Source organism: Amblyraja radiata, chromosome 18 (genome assembly GCF_010909765.2).
Source record: "Amblyraja radiata isolate CabotCenter1 chromosome 18, sAmbRad1.1.pri, whole genome shotgun sequence".
NCBI lineage: Eukaryota > Metazoa > Chordata > Chondrichthyes > Rajiformes > Rajidae > Amblyraja > Amblyraja radiata.
In genome coordinates, this window is record NC_045973.1 from 12,889,423 (window position 1) to 12,912,860 (window position 23,438).

At 42.5% G+C, this 23,438-nt stretch overlaps 1 protein-coding gene across 6 annotated transcripts in view; it reads right to left on the reverse strand.

Annotated features, from left to right (window-relative positions):
• The window catches only part of cntn3 (contactin 3), a 1,582,783-nt gene that overhangs the window by 134,689 nt on the left and 1,424,656 nt on the right, over window positions 1–23,438 (reverse strand). For 5 of the 6 annotated variants that reach the window (XM_033036732.1, XM_033036727.1, XM_033036728.1 and 2 more), the window contains one exon: window positions 7,394–7,514. In XM_033036732.1, coding sequence (XP_032892623.1) covers window positions 7,394–7,514 — 121 coding nt within the window. The remainder of the gene's footprint in view (window positions 1–7,393; window positions 7,515–23,438) is intronic. The other variant, XM_033036731.1, reaches the window with a different exon arrangement.

Below are 23,438 nucleotides of genomic sequence, written 5' to 3' on the forward strand. Positions count from 1 at the left end.
ATAGGTGGTCGAGGTAGCCATAGACAATCTCCTTTGCTGACCAGGCATTTTAATTGGCTCACTGTGGAAAAAAAACATAAGCACAGGTTTTCAGAACCAAGGAAAACCGACCGGTAATGTTAAATGCCCGCTAAACTTTTAAAAAAGTTGTCTGGCTTCTTAAAAGTGTCTCCACTCCTTCTCCTCCCCCCTTCTCCCCTCCCCCTCCCACCCCCCCCCCCTCCCCCCCCGCTCTTTTAAAGGACTTTCCATACACTGTGCCAGCCGTCTTTTACCTTCCTGTTCATTACGGTATCACCTTGGCTTTACACCGTGTGAATTTCAGACAACGCTCCCCTGCTTTCCCTGGCCCCCACTGTTGTGATGTGTTTGTGTGTGTGTGTGTGTTGATGGTCGATCCAGCTCGCAGTTTCATCGCTGACGGTTGATCCAGCTCGCGGTTTTTCAGGCGAGTGCCCTCGAGCTTGATGGTCGAAGACAGTTGCTGAACAGTCGCGTGAAGTGGGACAGGCCCTTTACAATATGAGTTTCAGCAGCATGAAGCACTGCACAAATTCTAACCCAGCTTGACTATGATGTCAACCTGCATTAGTCAGGCATTACGCTTTAGATCAGTTAGAAACAGTAGGGAAGTGACTTCCGACTAAAAGCAATTTCTGCTGAGAAAATGTTTTCTATAATCAGCTGCCAACTGCTGCTTATAATTCGGAGAATTGCAGGTCATATGAAACAGCTTCAGTCATTTCAAATAAAAACATTATATTGGAAATAAAATTTAGTTTGCAGGAGCGATATGAGGTGAAATGCCAGCAAAATTTGTGTTCTCAATCATAGCTAAGGACAGGTTAACTCATTAATAACCTCCGCTCAGCTTCTGCTGGCAAATCCCATAAAAAGGAATGTCTGTCATGTTAGAAACAAACAAAAAGAAATACATTAAATATTTTGCAAGTCTGCGCCATGCGGATTAATCTCTTCCCCGTCACTCCCCGGGACGGTCCACCCATTCCTGCGCCATTGTGTCTTTACTGGAGCTGAGAATGGCTGACGGAGGTTTCCAACCGGACTTTCGGAGGGACCCGAAGCAGCCGAGCCCCAGGCAACCCAGCGTGGGAGACCCTTCACAGCCCAGCCCAGCGTGGGAGACCCAGCCCAGCCCAGCGTGGGAGACCCAGCCCAGCCCAGCGTGGGAGACCCAGCCCAGCCCAGGGCCGGAGATGTCACCGATGTCGCCAAATGGAAAGCGGAGACTCTGATCCCTGCGCAGGAGAACGACCAGCGCCCATTGTGAGTCCCATCGCACTGTCAATTCTAGACACTACCCTTCTGGTCCCTCTCGCTGGCTCCTCCCCCCCTCCCCCTTGATGGCCCCCTCTCCCCCATGGCTCTTTCCTGTCTTTTCTCCGAGCTCACTCCCCCCCCACCCACACACCCTGCTACCCCCACAACTCCCCCTCACCGACACCCCCCTCTCCCTCCACACACACTGCCCCCACCCAAACACACTCCCCCGCCCACACACACACACCGACCAACCCACAACCACACTCACACATCCTGCTGCCCACACCCCCCACCCCCATAACACATCCCCGTCCACACCCACCCCTCGTCCCCTCCCACCCCACACCCCCCTGCCACACACCCCACTTCCCTCCCCCTCCTCCCCTCCAACACATGAAGAGGAGGGAGAGGGAGTGCTCGGGGGTTGAAGGGAAATGACCCGCGCCTGCGCAGTTAGGGGCTATAGGTTAGTGGTGGAATATTGCATTGGGGAATGGGTTGTGTTGGGGGACCAGGCCTCCCGTGTGACTGGGACCCAACGGGTCCCACTTAGTCTAATTATACTTAAAGGGTTGACAGTGGAGATGCAATGGCAAAGATTTATAGACCGCATGGATGAACTCCAGGAATTGTTCATCCCTGTCTGGGGAGAAAATAAAACTGGGAAGGTGGCTCAACCGTGGCTGATGAGGGAAATCAAGGTTAGTGTTAAATCCAAGGAAGAGGCATATAAATTGTTCAGAGGAAGCGGCAAACTAGAGGACTGGGAGAAATTTAGAACTCAACAGAGGAGGACAAAGGGGTTAATTAAAAGAGGGGACAAAGCATGAAAGAAAGCTTACGGGGAATATAAAAGTTTCTTTAGGTATGTAAAAATGTAAAGATAAGTGAAGATGAATGTAGGTGCCTTACAGTCAGAGACAGGTGAATATATAATGGGAAACAAGGAAATGGCAGAACAGTTAAACGAGTACTTTGGTTCTGTCTTCACGAAGGAAGACACACATAATCTCCTGGAAAATACCAGGAGGTCGAGGATCTAGTGGGAGGGAGGAACTGAAGGGAATCCACATCAGTCAGAAAATGGTGTTAGGTAAACTGTTGTGACTGAAGGCAAATAAGGGAGAGCCAGTGGGAGTGGTGTATCTGGACTTTCAAAAAGCCTTTGACACGGTCCCACACGAGAGATTAGTGTGCAAAATTAGAGCACATGGTATTGGGGGTAGGTTATTGACATGGATAGAGAACTGGTTGGCAGACAGGAAGCAAAGAGTAGGAATTAACAGGTCCTTTTCAGAATGGCAGGCATCGACTAGTTGGGTGCCACAAGGCTTGGTGCTGGGACCCTGGTTATTTACAATATGTATTAACAATTTAGACAAGGGTATTAAACGTAACATCTCTAAGTTTGCAGATGACACAAAGCTGATTGGCAGTGTGAGTTGCAAGGAGAATGCTATGAGGCTGCAGGGTGACCAGTGGCATAGACTATGTCAGCAATGTGATAAACCCATTGACACAGTTCTGCTTTCAATACCATTATCACAACCAAGCTCATCGCCAAATTTTGGAACTTGGATTCAGCACTCCCTTTTGCAAGTGGATCCTCAACTTTATGACTAACAGACCACAATCTGTGAGGATAATAATAATAATAATAATAATAATAATAATAACTTTATTTATAAAGCACTTTAAACAACTGCAGTTGCCACAAAGTGCTGTACATGAGAACTCATGAACAAAAAGCTATTACAAACAATTAAAAACCATTAAAAACCGTAAAACAAAGGACTATAAAAAACACACTAAAAATTAAAAGACATTAAAAGCACTAAAAACAGGAGCAATGCCTCAGCCAGTGTCGAAAGCCAAAGAATAAAAATGTGTTTTTAGGGAGGATTTGAAGATGGACAGTGAGGGGGGCTGTCTGATGTGCAGGGGCAAGGTGTTCCAGAGTGCCGGAGCAGCAACAGAAAAGGCTCTATCCCCTCTGAGCTTCCGCTTAGACCTTGGTACCCTAGGTGACATATCATCCTCTAAGATAACCCACAACACTGTGGCCCTACAAGGATGTTTTCTCAGCCACCTATTATACACCTTATATATTCATGGCTGTGCAGCCAAATACCAATCCAACTCAATTTACAACATTGCGGTTATTAAGTAATGACAAGACGGAGTAAAGAAGGAGATTGAGAACCTCATAACCTGGTGCCAAAACAAGAGCATCTCCCTCAACAATAGACACAAAATGCTGGAGTATCTCAGCGGGTCAGGCAGCATCTCTGGAGAATGTGGATAGGTGAATTTTGTCAAAAGGTGACTTTTGAAACAACACCTATTTTCTCCAGAGATGCGGCCTGACCCACAGAGTGACTCCAGCATTTTGTATCTATCTTTGGTATAGTACGCCAGCATCTCAACTTTCTTTTTATTACATTTTAATCTACATTTAAGACAAAGGAGATTGGGATTGATTTAAGGAAGCGAAGCAGAACACACACTCCAGTATACATTGACAGCACCAAAGTAGAGCGTTTTTAGGAGTAAATATCACTAGCAATTTGTCCTGGACCAGCCAATATGAAGCCATGTCTAAAACAGCACACCAATACCTGTACTTCCTTAGAAGGCTTAGGAAGTTCAGCATACCCCCAATAACCCTCACCAACTTCTACAGATGCGCTGAAGAAAGCATAGTTTCTTGTACTCACCTGCATAGGTCTCGACCCGAAACGTTGCCTATTTCCTTCGCTCCATAGATGCTTCCTCACCCACTGAGTTTCTCCAGCATTTTTGTCTACCTTTGATTTTCCAGCATCTGCAGTTCCTTCTTAAACACTTATTCATAACCCAAATCCTCCCTCACCATGTTCTGCTGGCGTTCAAAATCACAGTGTAACCAAGTACTTGTGTATGAGCACGGACAGGATTTGGGAAGTTCACAAGCACGGAACAAAGTATAATGTCATGACAAATTTAATTGGCTTGGAGAGTTTTAACAAGTATTTTCAAGCACTTGTAGTGCCAGTATCAAATGGGGCAGGATTGTGGACAATCAACGAGGGTTGGGGTGGAGATAGCAGAGTGGGAAGGAGATCAGAGCAGGCCTAATAAGATACAAGAGCGAGACAATATTATACCAGTACAATAACAATGTTTAAACAACATTTGGATAGGTACATGGATAGGATAGGTTTAGAGGAATATGGGTCAAACACAGGCAGGTGGGACTAGTGTAGATGGGGCATTTTGATCGATTTGGACAAGTTGGGCCAAAGGGCCTATTTCTACGCCATAGGACACTACATATAAAATCATGATGGACTAGGCAGAGTAAATTGGTGCTAGTTCCCTCATCAGAGCGATGGGAAACCAGGGGCACTGATTTAAAACTATTGGTGGAAAGATCAGATGGGACTGGAGAGAATTGTTTTACCATTTTATACAGTGATAATGGTATGGGACCCACTGGTATAAATTACTGAGGTGCCTGTGTCAGATGGTAAAGACAGAAACACTCTGCCCACTTTTTACGCACGCTTTGATAGGGAGAACATTGATGTTCCTTCCCGAGCCCCCATTCGCCGTGATGGTATTTCGGTCACAGAGGCCGACGTCAGAAGATCTCCAGCCAGTTGGTCCGCACATGTTTTTAAAACACGCCTGGGTATACCATCAGGACCAGGCGCTTTCCGAGGGTTCACCCCTCTGAAGGCTGCAAAAAGTTGTAAACACTGCCCAGTCCATCATCGGCTCTGACCTCCCTACCATCGAGAGGATCTATTGCAGTCGCTGCCTCAAAAAGGCTGCCAGCATCATCAAGGACCCACACCATCCTGGCCACACACTCATCAGGTAGAAGGTACAGGAGCCTGAAATCTGCAACATCCAGGTTCGGGAACAGCTACTTCCCCACAGCCATCAGACTTTTAAATACACTTCACACTTCAGAACTATAACAGCCTATTGCACTTTATCTGTTTGTTGATGTGTATATATATATATTCAATGGAATATGGACACTGATCTGGTCTGTATTTATGACTACAATATCCTGTTGTGCTGCAGCAATGCAAGAATTTCATTGTCCTATCTGGGACACATGACAATAAACTCTCTTGACTTGACTCTTGACACTTGAAAATGTATTGAACGTGCATGTAAAGCTCTATGGCCTGCTAGAACTGCTAAATGAGGATTATATGGTAGTCAATTGCTGCCTTCTGTGTGATAAAATGGTCTCCTTCTGTGTCAAACCATAAGCTGGCTGTATGATAAGTTATCCAAACTTACCTTGTGAAATAATAGAAAACAAGGGCACGAAATTGAAAATAGGAAGCTGTCACAATACTGCACAGGTACAAAGATACCTGCTAAAGGCCCAAGGATCCTTGTTTAGACAGTTCTCATTAAACATTTGCTAATATAGTTTAAATTACATAATCGGAAGTCCATTCAGTCCAGCACTCGAAACAACCTTTGCTACTTTCAGTTGAATATTCACGTACAATTTCATACCGCCATGTCTCATTTCTGGAGCCATTGCTGAGTTTGCAAATCACCATGCTGCCCACCTGTCCGCGACCCAGCTGGAGTTAAAATTTGAGCCGATCTTACTTGGGAATTGACGGTTTAATCAGGACAGGCCAACTCGGAGGAGTTGGCAGATTGGCATTTCAATGAGATCGCACTGGAGTGACAATCAGTAACTGGAGACGACTCATCCGCAAATTCTATCATAAGGCGAACTGAGGAGGAACCGATGTTTAGAAACACAGTTCGTTCAGGGATCAGTGCATGACAGCAGATTTGAAAGCAGCTGCAATGTAATTGTATAATATAACTCAACCAGAAACTTGAAGAACACATTCCACTCATGGACAAATCAAGTAATTAATAACTGGTAAGAAACGACTAGTTGTATGTTGTGGATTTTATATTTTCTAGAAAATAGCAATACCTGTCTTTTAATGACTGCTGAGTATTAGCTTTCAGTAATGACACCAGTTTTTCTCAGCTGCTGCCAACAGCTGCCACCTGCCTCCTGCTCACAAGTGTCATTCACTCATGTCCGTAACAAATTCCATTCCTTCATTCTCAAATAAAGGAATATATACCAAATGCTTTGAGACAAGGACTGTTTCATCACTGTAGGTCTAAACTAAATTAAATTACATTTAGAAATGCCAATAACAATTTGTTAAAGCTTTCAACATAATAGCACATTGCCATTATATAAAAAATGCAACATGTTCCCTTCCATCTTAGGTCCTGGCCTTATCAGTGGTAAGTATTGAATAAATGGGCCATAAGGGTGTCTGTGGATATTTGTTGAGAGTGTCACTGTGGTTAATTGATAACATGCTCTTCAAACATGGACAGCCGACAAGTTCATGGCAGTAAACCCAGACTCATGATACACGCTTGCAAATGACAATTTTTTCTTAAAGTTCGCTAATGTTCCATTACATTATTAAATACTTCAGTCATTCAAACAGATCCATCATCAAGGTCCAATCTGGAACAGCTGATAAATTACACCTGGTCTTGGATGGGGAAAATTAAAGTGATCACGTTAGTTATAAACATATATGGATTTCACATGTGTATTTTGAATTATACATACACATTTCCATTAAAAAATGACAAATGTATATAGAGTGTTTATTCCTCCAATATTCTTAACAACACACCATATGAGAAAAATTGCAAGAATACATTCTTCGAGTTATGGTTGCACACAGGCCCTTTACCTCACCATGTCATGCACGCCATCAATACCAGATGTAGCACTTGAGAAATAACCAAAAAATAACCAAACAGGATATAATTATTTTTCTCAGATGTGTTTCCTCAGTGTTACCATGCCACTATTTTTCAAATGTTCAAAACTACAATTGTCAAAATACATCATTGCATCAGAGCAAGTGAAAGAGGACTCCAGATGAGAAGGCATGATTTTGTGAAGAGCTATGATAATTCAGTGCATATATGGTTAAGATATTCAGGAACAGCAGCAGTAGGGTCTGAAGCAAAGTATTTCAGCCACCTAACAAGCATTAGAAACAAGGGAGTACGCTTCCCTGTAACTTAGTATACTTGCCTCTGACAATCAAGTCAGCTGCTGCTGATGCACTGTCCACAGTAGTCTGGACCATGCAGACAAATCTGCCGGCATGCTTAAGTTGAATGTTTCTGATCATCAAATCACCAGAGGATCCCTGCTGAAAGAAAAAAGACAAAAGCTTAGAAATAGCTAAAGTCAACATGTACAATAAATAGACACAAAATGCTGGAGGAACTCGGTGGAACATGCAACATCTCTGGAGAGAAGGAATGGATGACGTTTCGGGTCAAGACCCTTTTTCAGACTCCAACAAGGAATCGTCTCGATCCGAAACGTCACCCACTCCTTCTCTCCAGAGATGTTGCCTGTCCCACTGAGTTACTCCAGTTTTTTATGTGTCTATCTTCTGTTTAAACCAGCATCTGCAGTTCCTTCCTACACATGTATCTTTTAAATGCAAGTCTACGTCTGACTTCTATTGCCATCTTCAGTTCAAATCACTTGGAGCGTGACTTGGACATGTACAATAAATATCTAAGCTTAATTTTTTATGGTGAAGACAGACACAAAAAGCTGAAGTATCTCAGCAGGTCAGACAGCAATCTCTGGAGAAAAGGAATAGGTGATGTTTTGGGCCAAGACCCATTTTTTTGGAGTTTTATTCTTCAGCTCCTTTGAACTGTGAATCTGTTGTCTACTTTAAGATAAAGTAAATAGGTTAGAGTCTACCACTTGAAAATATAATTAAGACTGAGTTTTAATCCCTCAATGTAACCCATTACCCGCCTAGGATGCATGACCAGATATCAAGTAAAGTTGGTACCCCTTGCTATTTTGATTAGGCCAGGCCTACCATCTGCAGTAGTTCAAACTTAAGTTGTTACTACAGGCATCTGTGCAGAGCTGGTGCACAATGGCATGTTTTCCCCAGGCCAGCAAAGCAGGATCGCTTTCAGAATTTCCTCAAATCAGCACATTTAAACAATGATTAGGAAGAACTCCAAATGAATCAGAGAATCCAGATTTCTTCCATAAAGTTGCACTGAGCAAAGTGTGAACTTGTTGCATTGGCGGTGGTCTGGGATGGTAGAATTAAAAGCATTTAATTATGGCCACACAAGGCTACACTAGCTTAAGGCTTTTAACAACATATGGTGGGTTTTTTTGTACAGTTCTTACCATTTTCATTTACTATAGATGCTGGTGTTTACAATAAAATTGGTGCTATTAAATGGCCAAGTAAAATTGGTAACAGATTTTTCTCCTATTATTATTGTTGGATTCCCTTTCCCTCACAGCCTGAAATAGTTGTAAGAGTAACAAGAAAAACAAATAAGTAACACTTGTAAAGCGGATGTCAATCACTGAGAAGGTTTCCAAATCAAACACATGTAGTTTTGTGCAGAGGCGAAAAACAAACAGAATTCATGCTTTCACATTCAGAGTGACTCTTATACATCAGTGAGACCAAACATAGACTGGGCGACTGTTTCGCTGAACTCCTTCACTCAGTCCGCCTGGACCTATCTGATCTCCCATTTGCCAAAAACTTTAATTCTCCTTCTCACACTGCCTTTCTGTCCTCGGCCTCCTGCATTGTCAGAGTGAGGCCGAACACAAAGATGGAGGAACAGCATCTCATATTTTGCTTGGGCAGCTTACAATAACAGTGGTAAGAGTCTGATTTCTCTAACTTCAAGTAACCCCTGCATTCCATCTCTCTACATCTCTCCCCTATCCAAGCCTCACCAGCTTCTCGTTCTCACCCAATAAACAACTAACAATGGCCTGTTTCCTTTATCATCTTTACTTTTTTGCACATCTTTCATTCATTATCTCTCTATATCTCTCTACATCCTCGTCTATATCTCTCATTTCCCTTTCTCATGACTTTCAGTCTGAAGAAGGGTCTCGACCCAAAACATCACTCATTCCTCTCCAGCGATGCTGCCTGTCCTGCTGAGTTACTCCAGCATTTTGTGTCCATCTTCAATTTAAATCAGCATCTGCAGTTCGTTCCTACACATTTTGGAGACAAATCCTCCCTTCAATTAGTAGACAATTTTTTCCATAGATACTAAATGCATCGGCATTATAGACAATAGACAATAGGTGCAGGAATATGCCATTCGGCCCTTCGAGCCAGCACCGCCATTCAATGCGATCGTGGTATAGCATATACATAGAAACATAGAAACATAGAAAATAGGTGCAGGAGTAGGCCATTCGGCCCTTCGAGCCTGCACTGCCATTCGATATGATCATGGCTGATCATCCAACTCAGTATCCCATCCCTGCCTTCTCTCCATACCCCCTGATCCCTTTAGCCACAAGGGCCACATCTAACTCCCTCTTAAATATAGCTAATGAACTGGCCTCAACTACCTTCTGTGGTAGAGAATTCCACAGATTCACCACTCTCTGTGTAAAAAATGATTTTCTCATCTCGGTCCTAAAAGACTTCCCTCTTATCCTTAAACTGTGACCCCTAGTTCTGGCCTTCCCCAACAACGGGAATAATCTTCCTGCGTCTAGCCTGTCCAACCCCTTAAGAATTTTGTAAGTTTCTATAAGATTCTCCCTGAATCTTCTGAATTCCAGCATGTACAAGCCGAGCCTATCCAGTCTTTCTTCATATGAAAGTCCTGCCATCCCAGGAAACAGTCTGGTGAACCTTCTCTGATTCAGATTCAGATTCAATTTTAATTGTCATTGTCAGTGTACAGTACAGAGACAACGAAATGCATCTGTACTCTGTACTCCCTCTATGGCAAGAATGTCTTTCTTCAGATTAGGAGACCAAAACTGTACGCAATACTGATGAGAACATGCAAGGGGGGCCCAGTGGCACAACGGTAGAGCTGCTGCCTTACAGCGCTAGAGCATGTATTGACAATAAATTAATCTGAATGAGAACCAGACTGAAAGATCTTACTGCTGGGCCAGTACTTTTGAAGTAAAATCATTCTTACAATTCGAAAATGCAGCAGGCAATTTCCCCCAGGAATTTCGCATTAGCCATAATGTGGAAACAATAAAATGATCTTTTTAAGAAATGGTGATTGAGGGCTAAATATTTTAAGGACATCAGGTGGTGTAATGGTAGAGCTACTGCCTTACAGGGCTCGATCCTGACTACGGGTGCTTGTCTATACAGAGTTTGTTTGTTCTCCCCACGATCTGCATTGGTTTTCTCTGAGATCTTAGGTTTTCTCCCACACTCCAAAGACGTGCATTGGCTTGGTATAAATATAAATGTAAAATTGTCCCTCCAGAGTGTAGGGCAGAGTTAATGTGTGGGGATCGCTGGTTGGTACGGTCTCGGTGGGCCAAAGGGCCTGTTTCAGTGCTGAACTACAATCAGGGTGAACTCTACCCTGTTTTTGAGGTACCACAATTGCCCACCTAAGTGAGCAGATTAGGCTTCAGTCAAACATCTCATCAAATATATGGCATCTCCTGTGGTACAACAAAGCCTGCATTTTGCGTCCAACTATTTGGAGTAGCATTAGAACCTGGAACTCTAAGACAAAGGCCAGGTACTATCAGGAGAGTCATAACCAACACAAGTTGGAACAAACAAAGTCTGCTTGCAGCACCAACTGCAAAACAGAACAACCCTTAAAGCTGAATTTCATTTGATTTCCATCAGATTGCACAGAGCTAAAACAAATAACTATTTCAGAGCTTGTGATCAGTGTATTGTGGAAAAGGCTGTTACGTTTATGATGGTATATAAATCCTCAGGTATAGAAAGGGTTAGTGCACATAATTTCATATTCTTTTCTAGACGTGCATGTTCTGATGCCAATCTCATTTCATAACCCATTTGGCTGATAATAAAGATGTGAAGAGTTGAAGTGAATGTTGAAGTGAATTTTTATGTTTGATAAGCATTTGGGAATAACATACCTTCTCACAACTCATGAAATAGAAAGAAATCCAATTTGCATTTCCAAAATCAGTTTCACTCATCAACCTGTCCTCACGGAAATAATCATTGCACAGACAAGCTGTACGTGCTTGCTTTTTAGAGATGATCACACACCTGGGCACTGCACATCATTAATAGAACCAGTAATAAAGTCTGTGTGGATTCATGTGAACCGCTCTGTTTTATAATAGAAGAGCTTCACTACTATTTTATCTTTACTCTCGTTTAGAAATACAGTTTGTGACCAGGGTATTGTGATAAATACTTTACTTTTATGACTTTTAGAAATCCTCAGGTATAAAACCCTTCTGCCCACTGGGTCCATGCTGACCATCGATCACCTCTTCACGCAATTTTTATGTTATGCCAATTTTATATCCACTCTCTACACACTAGGGGCGAACCTGCAGAGGCCCATTTAACCTACAAACCCTTTGGGATGTCTTTGGGATGTGAGCGGAAACCAGACCAAAAATCATGCAGTCACAGGGAGAACGTGCAAACTCCAGACTGACAGTATCAGAGGTCAGGATCGAACCCAGGTCTTTGGCACTTTGAGGCAGCGGCTCTACCAGCTGCACCACTGTGCTGCCTCTGGGATTAAAGTTGCAGAATACCAAAAGGGGAAAAATAAAAATGTACTGATTCAAATTTTATAACTATTTTCCAGGTTTATTATTGTTACCTCTAACACTTTGTTTTGCATGCTCTCCAAACAGACCAGATATACTGTACATAAATACAATCGCCAAACATCAAGATAGAGCAAAGGGAAAGATACACAGGGCAGAATACAGTTCTCAGCATTGTAGTGCATTGGTTCCGTAGTCAAATCCAACGTCCAAAGTCAGTCAGTACCCTAACTTATGTTTGTGTGTGTCATTTGTTACTTCATACACAATTAAAGATTATTAGCCCAGAGGAACACTATGTACCCTGTATCAGTTCCTGCTGGCAAGCTTTTCACCCTTTCAACTGGATTTACCACCACACTCATACTAACATACTAACCCTCTGCATTCCAGGGCGCAGCAATGTGGTCTGAGTAGAGGAGGTACAGTGGTGCAGTGGCGGTGCAGTGGTGGAGTTGCAGCCTTACAGCGCCAGAGACTCAGGTTTGATCCTGAGTACGGGTGCTCTCTGTACGTTCTCCCTGTTTCTCCGGGGGCTCCAGTTTCCTTCCACATTACAAAGACGTGCAAGTTTGCAGGTTAATTGACTTCTGTAAATTGTCCCTCGTGTGTATGGTGCAAAACTGGGATGACATTGAACTAGCGTACGGGTGATCGATGGTTGGTGTGGACTTGATGGGCCGATGGGCTTGTTTCCACACAGTATCACAAAACTAAACTAATCTAAAATACATTAAACTAAACCAAACTCACTACACTAAACTAAACCAAACTAAACTAGAGAGAGTGCCTCCTGTGTCTTAGGGAGGGAGCTGTCCCACAACACCACCACAACTGGCAACATTCTGATTCCATCTTCTGAATCATATCAGACTTATTAAAACAGATACAATTCGTGTCACCTATTCCTTTTCTCCAGAGATATCGCCTGACCCGCTGAGTTACTCCAGCATTTTTCCCCTTTGAAACTATGTTGGTTATAGCTCTCTCTTCTAAACAAAATTTATTGGTTTATACATTTTTGTGATTAATTTATTGTGTCCTCCCACTTCATAATTACAAAAACATATGAATCTGACTGTGATAAGGCTTTTGCTTCTAATATTTCACAATTGGTGTTCAAATCATTTACAATTAATGAACCACCATCACCATCTAGTGTTTTGTTTACTTATGGTTTTGTTATGTTTAGGCATGTATTTATAGTTAGGACTGCCTCAAAAGAAAATCTCATATTTAAAAGGAGGCAAAGGCAGGAATGGGTCCAAGAATTTAATTGGTAAATAAGGGTGCGATATGGCTTTTAGTCAATTCCAATAAAAATTGCATCTGTAGCAGTGCACCCTTAAGTGATCAAGATATGTTACGCATGGACGTAAAAAACTGGTAAAATATAATTATGCATCAACTGTTCCACCGAATGCAAGTTACTGCACTTGGGATCACTTAGACATGACAGCTCAGCATTATTTTCTCATAAAGTCTGTGGATATCAGCAATAGGTGGGATTGAAATGAAAATCTGTAAAGTGAGCAAAGTGCGCAAAACAAATCTTCTTTAAAAGATCTGTTTACACACAATGCATTACTCCAGAAGTTACATCCATCAAAAAACAGCTGATTCTATCCTTATGAATGAAACAGTAAGGGACATGCAGATGAGAACCATTTAACTCACATTCAGGTCACGTTGGTATGAGAGGAATCATTTATTACAATTAAACTCTGAATAAGATCAATTCCTTCTGTTTAAATCAATTTATCCTATTAATGTCGTTTATGGACATATCAGAAGTCTGACGTGCACTGATGCATTTTCTGTTTCACAAACCACACACAATTTGGTGCTCCGATTTTCCACATCCTGGAGTTTGCAATTTCTACCATCTCAATCATGATACAATGATACATGATACCATCATCCATCCCACCGAAGAATCATCTAAAACATTCAAGGTTTCGTTTCTAGAATTGGACTATCAGGTTTATGATCAAACATAAAAGTTGGCCTCTTGATGGTTCACTGCACACTGCCCTCCTCTCTGAAGTGGGTTCATCTGTGTAACTTTCTCAGCTAAGTCAACTGAGTTGTTTGGTGTGACCTAGCACAGTGCAGGTCTTTTTAGATTGCAAATGAGAAATCCTAAAGGGCCTGTCCCATTTGGGCGACCTAATTCGCTAGTTCTGACGAGTTTGCCCTCGACTCATACTCGCAGCATGGTCGACACGTGGTCGTACGAGGTCTTTGTAACCCTCCTTCATGCTCGAGAGTAGTCTCCTTGTACTCGAGGCTTCAGCATGTTGAAAAATGCCCGCGAGTGAACAAAAGTTGCCATGGAAAAAATAAATACTTTTTTTACTCATAGGTTTAGTCGTAGTAGGTCGTAGTAGGTCGGCATGTTAGTTGTAGGTAATCGAGGGTAGTTGAAGGTAGTTGTAGATAGTCTTCATCATAGTCGAAGGGAGGTCGAAGGGAGGTCGAAGGAGATCGAAGGAGGTCGTCTTCACTCTCCACTATTCGGTGTCCAATTTTCCCAAAGTTAGTCGTAGTTAGTCGTAGCTAGTCGAAGCTAGTCTTCAACATAGTCGAAGGAGATCTTCAACATGAAATTTTTTCAAACTCTCCTAAGCTCTTCTAAACTCGCCAATTAGGTCGCCCAAGTGGGACAGCCCCTTAACTGCAGATTGAGAGCTGGTTAAACCATGCTCCAGTTGAATCTATTGGCAAAGAGCTGTTAGAGATTAAATGTCTGGCGATGACATTGACAAGCATTCAAAATGTAACAAATAGTAAATCTCAAATTAAAACATTTACAAACATGAAGACAATATGCAATTGGGATATTACTGCTGATCAGCATTGCAGAAGGTTGTGGCTTTTGTTCGCGCAGGAGTCCCTAATACAGTACGGCACAGTGTCGCAACTGGTAGAGCTGCTGCATCACAATGCCAGTGAGCCTGATTGGATCCTGACCTCGGGTGTTGTCTGTGTGGAGTTCGCACATTCTCCCTGTGACTGCGTGGATTTCTCCTGTGTGCTCCAGTTTCTTTCAAAATCCAAATGATGCATGATGGGTTGGTTAATTGGCCTCTAAAAACTGCCCCTAATATGTAGGAAGTGGATGCAAAAGTGGGATAGCATAGAAAGGGTGGCATGGTGGCGTAGCGTTAGAGTTGCTGCCTTACAGTGTAATGGACCCGGGTTCAATCCTGACTACGGGGACTGTCTGTACGGAGTTTGTACGTTCTCCGTACTTGCGTGGGTTTTCTCCGGATACTCCGGTTTCCTCCCACACTTCAAAGACGCACAGGTTTGTAGGTTAATTGGCTTCGGTGAAGATTGTAAATTGTCCCTAGTGTGTAGGACAGTATTGGTGTACGGGAAACGCTGGTCGGCACAGACTCGGTGGGCCGAGGGGCCTATTTTTGCACTGTATCTATAAACTAAACTGGTGATCATCAGCGTGGACTGGGTGGGTCAAAGGCTTGTTTCCATGTTGTATCGTTCAATCAATCTGCATGTTTACGAAGGCATGTGTTAACAGTTCCACAGAAAACTGTCAATCGATCCTCGAGCAAGTTTATGATATCTTCCATGCTGCCTTGTAACGTTTAAAGCTGAAGCCGCATTAGCTCTTCTTTCCACAGGGTTTGCTCCATCAGTGCTGCACTGAGAGACTCAGGAGGACATTTGAAAGACGTAGTTTTTAAATTTACCCACTGAAAAATAGAAAATCCTATGGTCTGTGCATTCAATTTAAATTTAAATATAAAAAGTTAAGTTTAAATTTCAACAGTATGATAAATCTTAATTTCTGCCAAGCACCTCTCTGGCAGTGAAAATGTACTTTAACGCGTTGAGTCCTATTCCTTGAGATTTTGATTGTTGTTGGACGCAACAAACTAATGTTCTTTTCTTTATCAATTTTATTTCATCTCTCATCATCATCATCATTTGTTTTCAGTACATAATCTCAAATAGGTTTTATTTTATATTTCTATGTTTACACGCTGACCCTTCAAAGTTTATCTCCATTAATTTGCAGTCTACAGAAAAGACAAGACTGATTGAATTTCCCTATAAAGAACAAGGACAGATTCAATGGAATGAGTGACCTTCCTCTTATTTCACAACTCTCATCGGGAAAAAGATACAGGGGTCTGAAAACCGTAACCGCCAGGTTCGGGAATAATTTCTTCCCAATAACCATCAGGCTCCAGGACACTGCAAAGCACCAACTAAACTTGTTGCAAGAGTCAAGAGTCAAAGAGTGTTTAATTGTAATTTTTACTCAAATGGAACAATAAAATTCACACTTGCAGCAGCAGTACAGGTTTGTAAGCACCGTACTCAATAGATAACATAATGAACAAACAAAAAAGAAGTTCAATTTAAAAAAAAAATGTTACTAAAACCTGAGATGCAGACATTGGGGAAAGGCTGTCAAAGGATACAGTGTTGTTTCAATCAGTTACAGATATGGTTGGAGAAATAGCAAATGGAGTTTAATCCAGGCAAATATGACATTTTGTACTTCAGGAGGTCAAATGCAAGGGCATCCCCTGTATTTGCAGGAGAACATACCCGGGTGGTTCGTATGGGAAGGAAGAGTGAACCAAAAACTTGCGGACAGTGGTCTCTACGGGAAACAGAAAGGGGTGCAATGGGACAAAGTGGCTAGTGGTGGCGAGTAGTGGAAGTAGTACAATTCAATAGTATGTGTTAAGAGGTTTTAAGATGTGCAAGGAATGGAGGGATATGTATCAAGCGAAAATGGAGAATCACTTGGCATCGTTATTAGCAGAGAGATTATGGGCTGAATGGTCTGTTTCAGAGTTTTATTTTCCAGATTATTGATTAATCATATCAATTTGGCCTAAAGCATATTGGTGCAGGTAGGTTGCCTTTCACCTAGCCTACAAGTGTTGACAAAAAGAAAAAAAACTTGACTTCTGTAGCACCAGCCCTGCCTTGCTGAGGTAAAAAGAAGAGAATGTTAGATATAGTATCCATATGATTTTTCCCTTACAAAGTTGAAGCATCAGTTTGATCTGAATGCCAACAATTTTCCCCAAAGACTGACAATGGAATGTGAATGATCTGGAACAGATGATGGGATGATGAGAGACATTGATGCTCTGGTCAGGAAAAAGGAGGCATGCAATAGGTATAGGCAGCTGGGATCAAGTGTATCCCTGGAGGAGTTTTAGGAACTGAGGAATATATACTTAAGAAGGTAGTACATAAAGGAGACAGGAGATAGCTCTCACAGATAATATTAAGGAAAATCCACAGAGGCATTTAAGTACATGATGGGAAAAGGGGTAACCAGAGAGAGTTTAGCGGCCCCTCAGAAACCAAAACGGTCGTCTCTGCGTGAAGTCGTAAGAGATGGCTAAAGTCCTCAATGAGTATTTCTTCTCTGTTTTTACCATGGAGAATGACATGAAGACTGTGGAACTTGGGACAGTTAATGGAGATGTCTTGAGGATGGTCTGTATTACAGTCGAGGAGGTGCTAGATGGTCCACGGAGTATGAAGGTGGGTAAATCTCCCAGGCCTGATCAGATATATTCAAGACAATTGGACAGGTACATTGATAGGAAAGGATTAGAGGCATATGAGTCAAACGCAAACAGGTAGGACTAGCATAAATGGGGCATTTTGGTCGGCATGGGCAATTTAGGTCGAATGGGCTAATGACTCTCCATACTGAATGACTCTCTCTCTGATAAAAAAGCCTTGTAAATTGATTGTCTGCATAAATGTAAAGTATCTACGGTTTTCTGTGAATTGTATCTCAGTGGTGAGACACCAATTTCATGTTGATCTGAGCATCATTGATACCAATTTAATCTGAAACCATCCATTTTAAAATGTGGTCTTGCATGTAAACTGCACACTGGTCTTTTAGTGGGTACAACACCATTCAGTTTTGCTAATGTTTCTTAGTTGCTTTAGCACTTATGAGAGTTACAAAGGTGAACCTGGACATGATGTTGTTTAAAGGCAACTTACTCATCCACTGCACTGTACGATAATAGTTCCTCTAAAATTGACAGCTTAAATAAATCCTTACCAGTTGTGACCATTCCATGCTGAAAATATGAAAGGCTGAAAGAGGGTCAACAGGCAGAATTTATATAAGCATAAAAAAAAGCTGCACCTCAGCATGTTAAGAATTTAAATCCAAACTCAGAGATCAAAGGTATCTGTGCACCATTTTCTGAATTTAAGAATTAACAAGCCTAAAGAACAAAGGGTTTGGGGGTCATTGGCCTTCATCAGTCAGTGTATTGAGTATAAAAGTTGGGATATCATGTTACAGTTGTACAAGACATTGGTGAGGCTGCATTTGGCGTAATTGGAGTAAAGTTAAAAAATCATAGCAAGAAATCCCTTTGTTTGCAAATCTGATGAACACCACTCCTAATAAAGAGGATAGATGGATAACTCTCAGTACAGGATGAAACAGCTGTATAAGAAAATGGAATGGTACACAGGAACAGGCCCTTCGGCCTGCAATGTCTCTGCTGAACACGATGTCAGGTTAAATGAATCTCTTCTCCCTGTCCATGATCCATATCCCTCTATTCCCTGCACATCCATATGCCAATGTAAAAGCCTGCAACTATCGTATCTACTTCCACTACCCGACCTGCCAGAATGTTCCAGGAACCCTTCACTCTCTGTGTAAAACCTTGCCCTGCACATCTCCTTTAAGCTTTTCCTTTCTTACCTTAAAGCTATGCCCTCTAGTCTTTGAGAATTCCACTGGGATTAAGTTTTGACTATGCTTTCTATGCCTCTCATAATTTTATATCTTTCTATCAGGTCAACCTCCAACACTCCAGAAAAATACAATCAGCGTATAATCACTCTTTACAACTAATAATCCAGGCAGCATCACTCGTAAATTTCTATTGCATTCTCACCCTTCGTTCTTATCATGGGGCAACAGAACCACACACGATACTCCAAAGTTGTATAAAGCTGCAACATAACATCCTGAGTCTTATTCTCAATGCCCCGGCTGATCAAGGCAAGCATATCATATGGTACACAAAATTGCTGGGGAAACTCAGCGGGTGCAGCAGCATCTATGGAGCGAAGGAAATAGGCGACGTTTCGGGCCGAAACCCTTCTTCAGACTATCATATGCCTTCTATATCACTCTATCTACTTGTATTGCTAGGAGAGGCTGGGCAGACTTGGATTGTTTTTATGGAATGCCAGAGGTTGAAGGGAGACAGGTCAAAGTATGTAAAATTCTGAGAGCACAGATAGGGTGGAGAGTCAGAACCTTTTTCTCAAAATGGAAATGTCAAAGACTAGAGGGCATAGCTTTAAGGTGGAAAGGGGTAAAGTGTAGAGCGGGGTATGTTTATTTAACAAGCGGCTGCCTGGAATGTGCTATCAGGAGTGGTGGTGGAGGCATCTATGATGGGTGGGTTCAGGAGGTATTTAGATAGCGACATGGATATAGCCAGTGACTAGCGGAGTTCCGCAGGGGTCAGTGCTGGGGCTGCTACTCTTCACGTTGTATATTAATGATTTGGATGAGGGGATTGAAGGCTTCATGGACAAATTTGCGGATGATACGGAAATAGGTGGAAGGGCAGGTAGTGTAGAGAAAGCAAGGATTCTGCAGAAGGACTTGGACAGGTTGGGAGTGTGGGCAGAGAAGTGGCAGATAGAATATAGTGAAGCAAAGTGTGAAGTAATGTATTTTGGTAGTAGGAATAAAGGCATAGACTATTTTCTCAATGGGGAGATAATCCAGTAATCGGAGGTGCAAAGGGACTTGGGAGTGCTGGTGCAGGATTTCCAAAAATTTAATCTGCAAGTCGAATCAGTAATAAAGAAATCAAACTCAATGCTAGCATTTATATTTCAAGAGGGCTTGTATACATAAACAGGAATGTAATGCTGAGGCTCTATAAGGCTTGGATTTGGAATATTGTGAGCAATATTGGGCACCATATCTGAGGAAGGATGAGCTGGCTCTGGAGATGGTCCAAAGGAGGTTTACAAGAATGATGCCAGGAATGAGTAGGTTAACCTATGATGAGTGTTTGTCGGCACTGGGCCTGTACTCGTTGGAGTTCAGAAGAATGTGGGGGGACCTCATTGAAACATACAGAATGGTAAAAGGCTTGGATAGAGTGGATGTGGAGAGGATGTTTCCACTAGTGGGAGAGTCTACGTCTAGGGGTCATAGCCTCAAAATTAAAGAACACTCTTTTAGAAAGGAGATTAAGTGAAATTTCCTTAGTCAGAATCTGTGGAATTCTTTGTCACAGAAAGCTGTGGAGGCTGTCAGTGGATATTTTTAAGGCAGAGATAGATTCTTGATTAGTACAGGTGTCAAAGGTTATGTGAAGAAGGCAGGAGAATTAGGTTAGGAGGGAGAGATAGATCAGCCATGATTAAATGGTGGAGTAAACTTGATGGGCCGAATGGCCTAGTTCTACTATCACTTGCGACCTTATGCAGGCAATGGAGGGATATGGTTCATGTGCAGGCAGGTGAAATTAGAATAGCTTGGTATTATGTTCAACACAGATATTGTGGGCCAAAGGGCCTGTTCCTGTACTGTACTGTTCTACATTCTAATTCACAGCAAGCCTTGTGTGATCAATGGTGAAATCTGGATTTCATTTCCTGAACAAAATGATTTTCCTTTGCTTTAGAAGTACAACTGATTTATAATTTGCGAGTCATATTCTGATGATGCATCATTGTTCTTCTCTTGGGAGACGACACAGAATTTAAACTTGTTAGTCAGACAGCAAATCGTCCATCAAACTGCAAAATCAAAAAAATCAGTAATGCCAGGGAGATTAGTGTGTTGCGGAAAAATGTGTACACACGAGAATTATCACTTCATTCTGTGTAGGAAAGAGCTGCAGATGCTGGTTTAAATCGAAGATAGACACAAAAATGCTGGTGGAACTCAGTGAGACAGGCAGCATCTCTGGAGAGAAGGAATGGGTGACTTTTTGGGTCGAGACCCTTCTTCAGACTGATGTCAGAGGAGTGGGCGGTACAGAGATAAAATGTAGTTGGAGACAGTAAGACTGGTCAAAGAACTGGGAAGGGGGAGGGGATGGAGGGAAAGCAAGGGCTACTTGAAGTTAGACGTCAATGTTTATTTCGCTGGGGTGTAAGCTACCCAAGCAAAATATGAGGGGATATTCTTGCTATTGAGGGAGTGGAGCGTAGGTTCACAAGGGTAATTCCCGGGATGGCGGTACTGTCATATGCTAAGAGAATGGAGCGGCTGGGCCTGTATACTCTGGAATTTAGAAGGATGCGAGGATATCTTATTGAAACATATAAGATTATTAAGGGTTTGGACACACTTGAGGCAGGAAACATGTTTCCGATGTTGGGGGAGTCCAGAACCAGGGGCAACAGTTTAAGAATAAGGGGTGAGTCATTTAGAACAGAGATGAGGAAACACTTTTTCACACAGAGAGTTGTGAGTCTGTGGAATTCTCTGCTTCAGAGGGCGTTGGAGGCCGGTTCTCTGGATACTTTCAAGAGAGAGCCAGATAGGGCTCTTAAAGATAGCGGAGTCAGGGGATATGGGGAGAAGGCAGGAACGGGGTACTAATTGTGGATGATCGGCCATGATCACATTGAATGGCAGTGCTGGCGCAAATGGCCAAATGGCCTACTTCTGCACCTATTGTCTATTGTGGAACGGGGGTTCCCTTCTTCCATTGTTGATGAGGCTCTCACTAGGGGCTCTCGATACCCTGCAGCTCTTGCTTCCCTTCCCCCCATTCATAACAAGGACAGAGACCTCCTTGTCCTCACCTTCCACCCCATCAGTCGTCGCATGCAGCACATAATTTTCTGACATTTTCACCACCTCCAACAGGATCCCACTACTAGCAACATCGTCCCATCTCCACCCCTTTCCATTTTCCGCAGAGACCGTTCCCTCCGCTGCTCCCTGGTCAACTCGTCCCTTCCCACCCAAACCACACCCTCCTCAGGTACTATCCCCTGCAACCGCAGGAGATGCAACACATGTCCCTATACCTCCCCCTTTGACTCCATCCAAGGACCCCGAGTTTTTTCAGGTGAGGCAGAGGTTCACTTGCACCTCCTCCAACCTCATCTACTGTATCCGCTGTTCCTCGTGTGGACTACTATATATTGGCGAGACCAAGCGCAGGCTCGGCGATCGTTTCGCTGAACACCTCAGCTCAGTCCGTCTAAACCTACCTGATCTCCTGGTTGCTCAACACTTTAACTCCTACTCCCTCACTGACCTGTCTGTCCTGGGCCTCCTCCATTGTCAGTGTGAGTCCATTATTGTAGGGAGTGTTTAAATAACTAACTTTGAAATGTTGTAAACTGAAGGGAGTGAGGTGATACTTTTACTCAGCGCAAAGGTAATTCCGATTCATAAGGTAACTGCTGTGAATAGCATCGAGTATTAATGAGGTTATCTATGCAATGAAAAGATGAACATTTGAGACCACAGATCACTTACAATCTCACCAGGGGATGGAAGTGAAGAAGGGCAGGCCAGATTTAGTGGCTATTTACACATTACCATAGGTGGAGCTGTGGGAGATCTAATCCATTCAGTCAATAAAACAGTGACAGCACAAGCTGCAAACTAAAGTCGAGAGAATTTTAAGCGCCAAGGAAACACACAGCTGAACTTAATTCCGATCAGGAAAACACAGTGGGGAAAATAAGAACAAGAAAATGAATCATTGTGAGATACTAGAAAATCCAGCCAGGCTCCAACACAAATCACAAACTCTCCAACATACTAGTTTTGTGGGATCTGCATTTACTTTTCAACAATTCCAAAAATTGTAAATGCCATTTATATAGAAAGTGAACTTATATACTTCAGATTTTCTTCTGCTTCCATACTAATTGTTAAAAACGAATTCAATTGTTGCAGAATTAGAATCTGGCACTCAATCTGGCCCCATTCGGAGTGGCATGGTGGCAGAGCGGTAGAGTTGTTGCCTTACAGCTCCAGAGACCCGGGTTCAATACTGACTACGGGTGCTTGTCTGTACGGAGTTTATACTTTCTCTCACACTGCAAAGACGTTCAGGTTTGTAGGTTAATTGGCTTGGTATAATTGTAAATTGTCCAAATCATTGTATGATAGTATTAGTGTGCTGGGATTGCTGGTCAGCACGGACTCGGTGGGCTGAAGGGCCTGTTTCCGCGCTGTATCTCTAAACTTGTAAACTAAAATACAATTTCTATCTATTGTTAGACACAAAAAATTGCATTAAAGGCAGAAGGAAACTGCTGAGTTTCTTTAAATTTACCTGATTTTCTTAGGAAGTTGCATTATTGTTACGGGAAGTGTACGGTTAAGGACTCATCAATGAGGCAGATTGCAGAGTAAGTAACATCCAACATTAATTATACCACTCCATATTCTGTTAGCCATCCCACAATGGATATTTGTGGAAATTAATAGCTGTGATCTTTTACTGCACTGACTAGTTTTTGCATCTTTTTC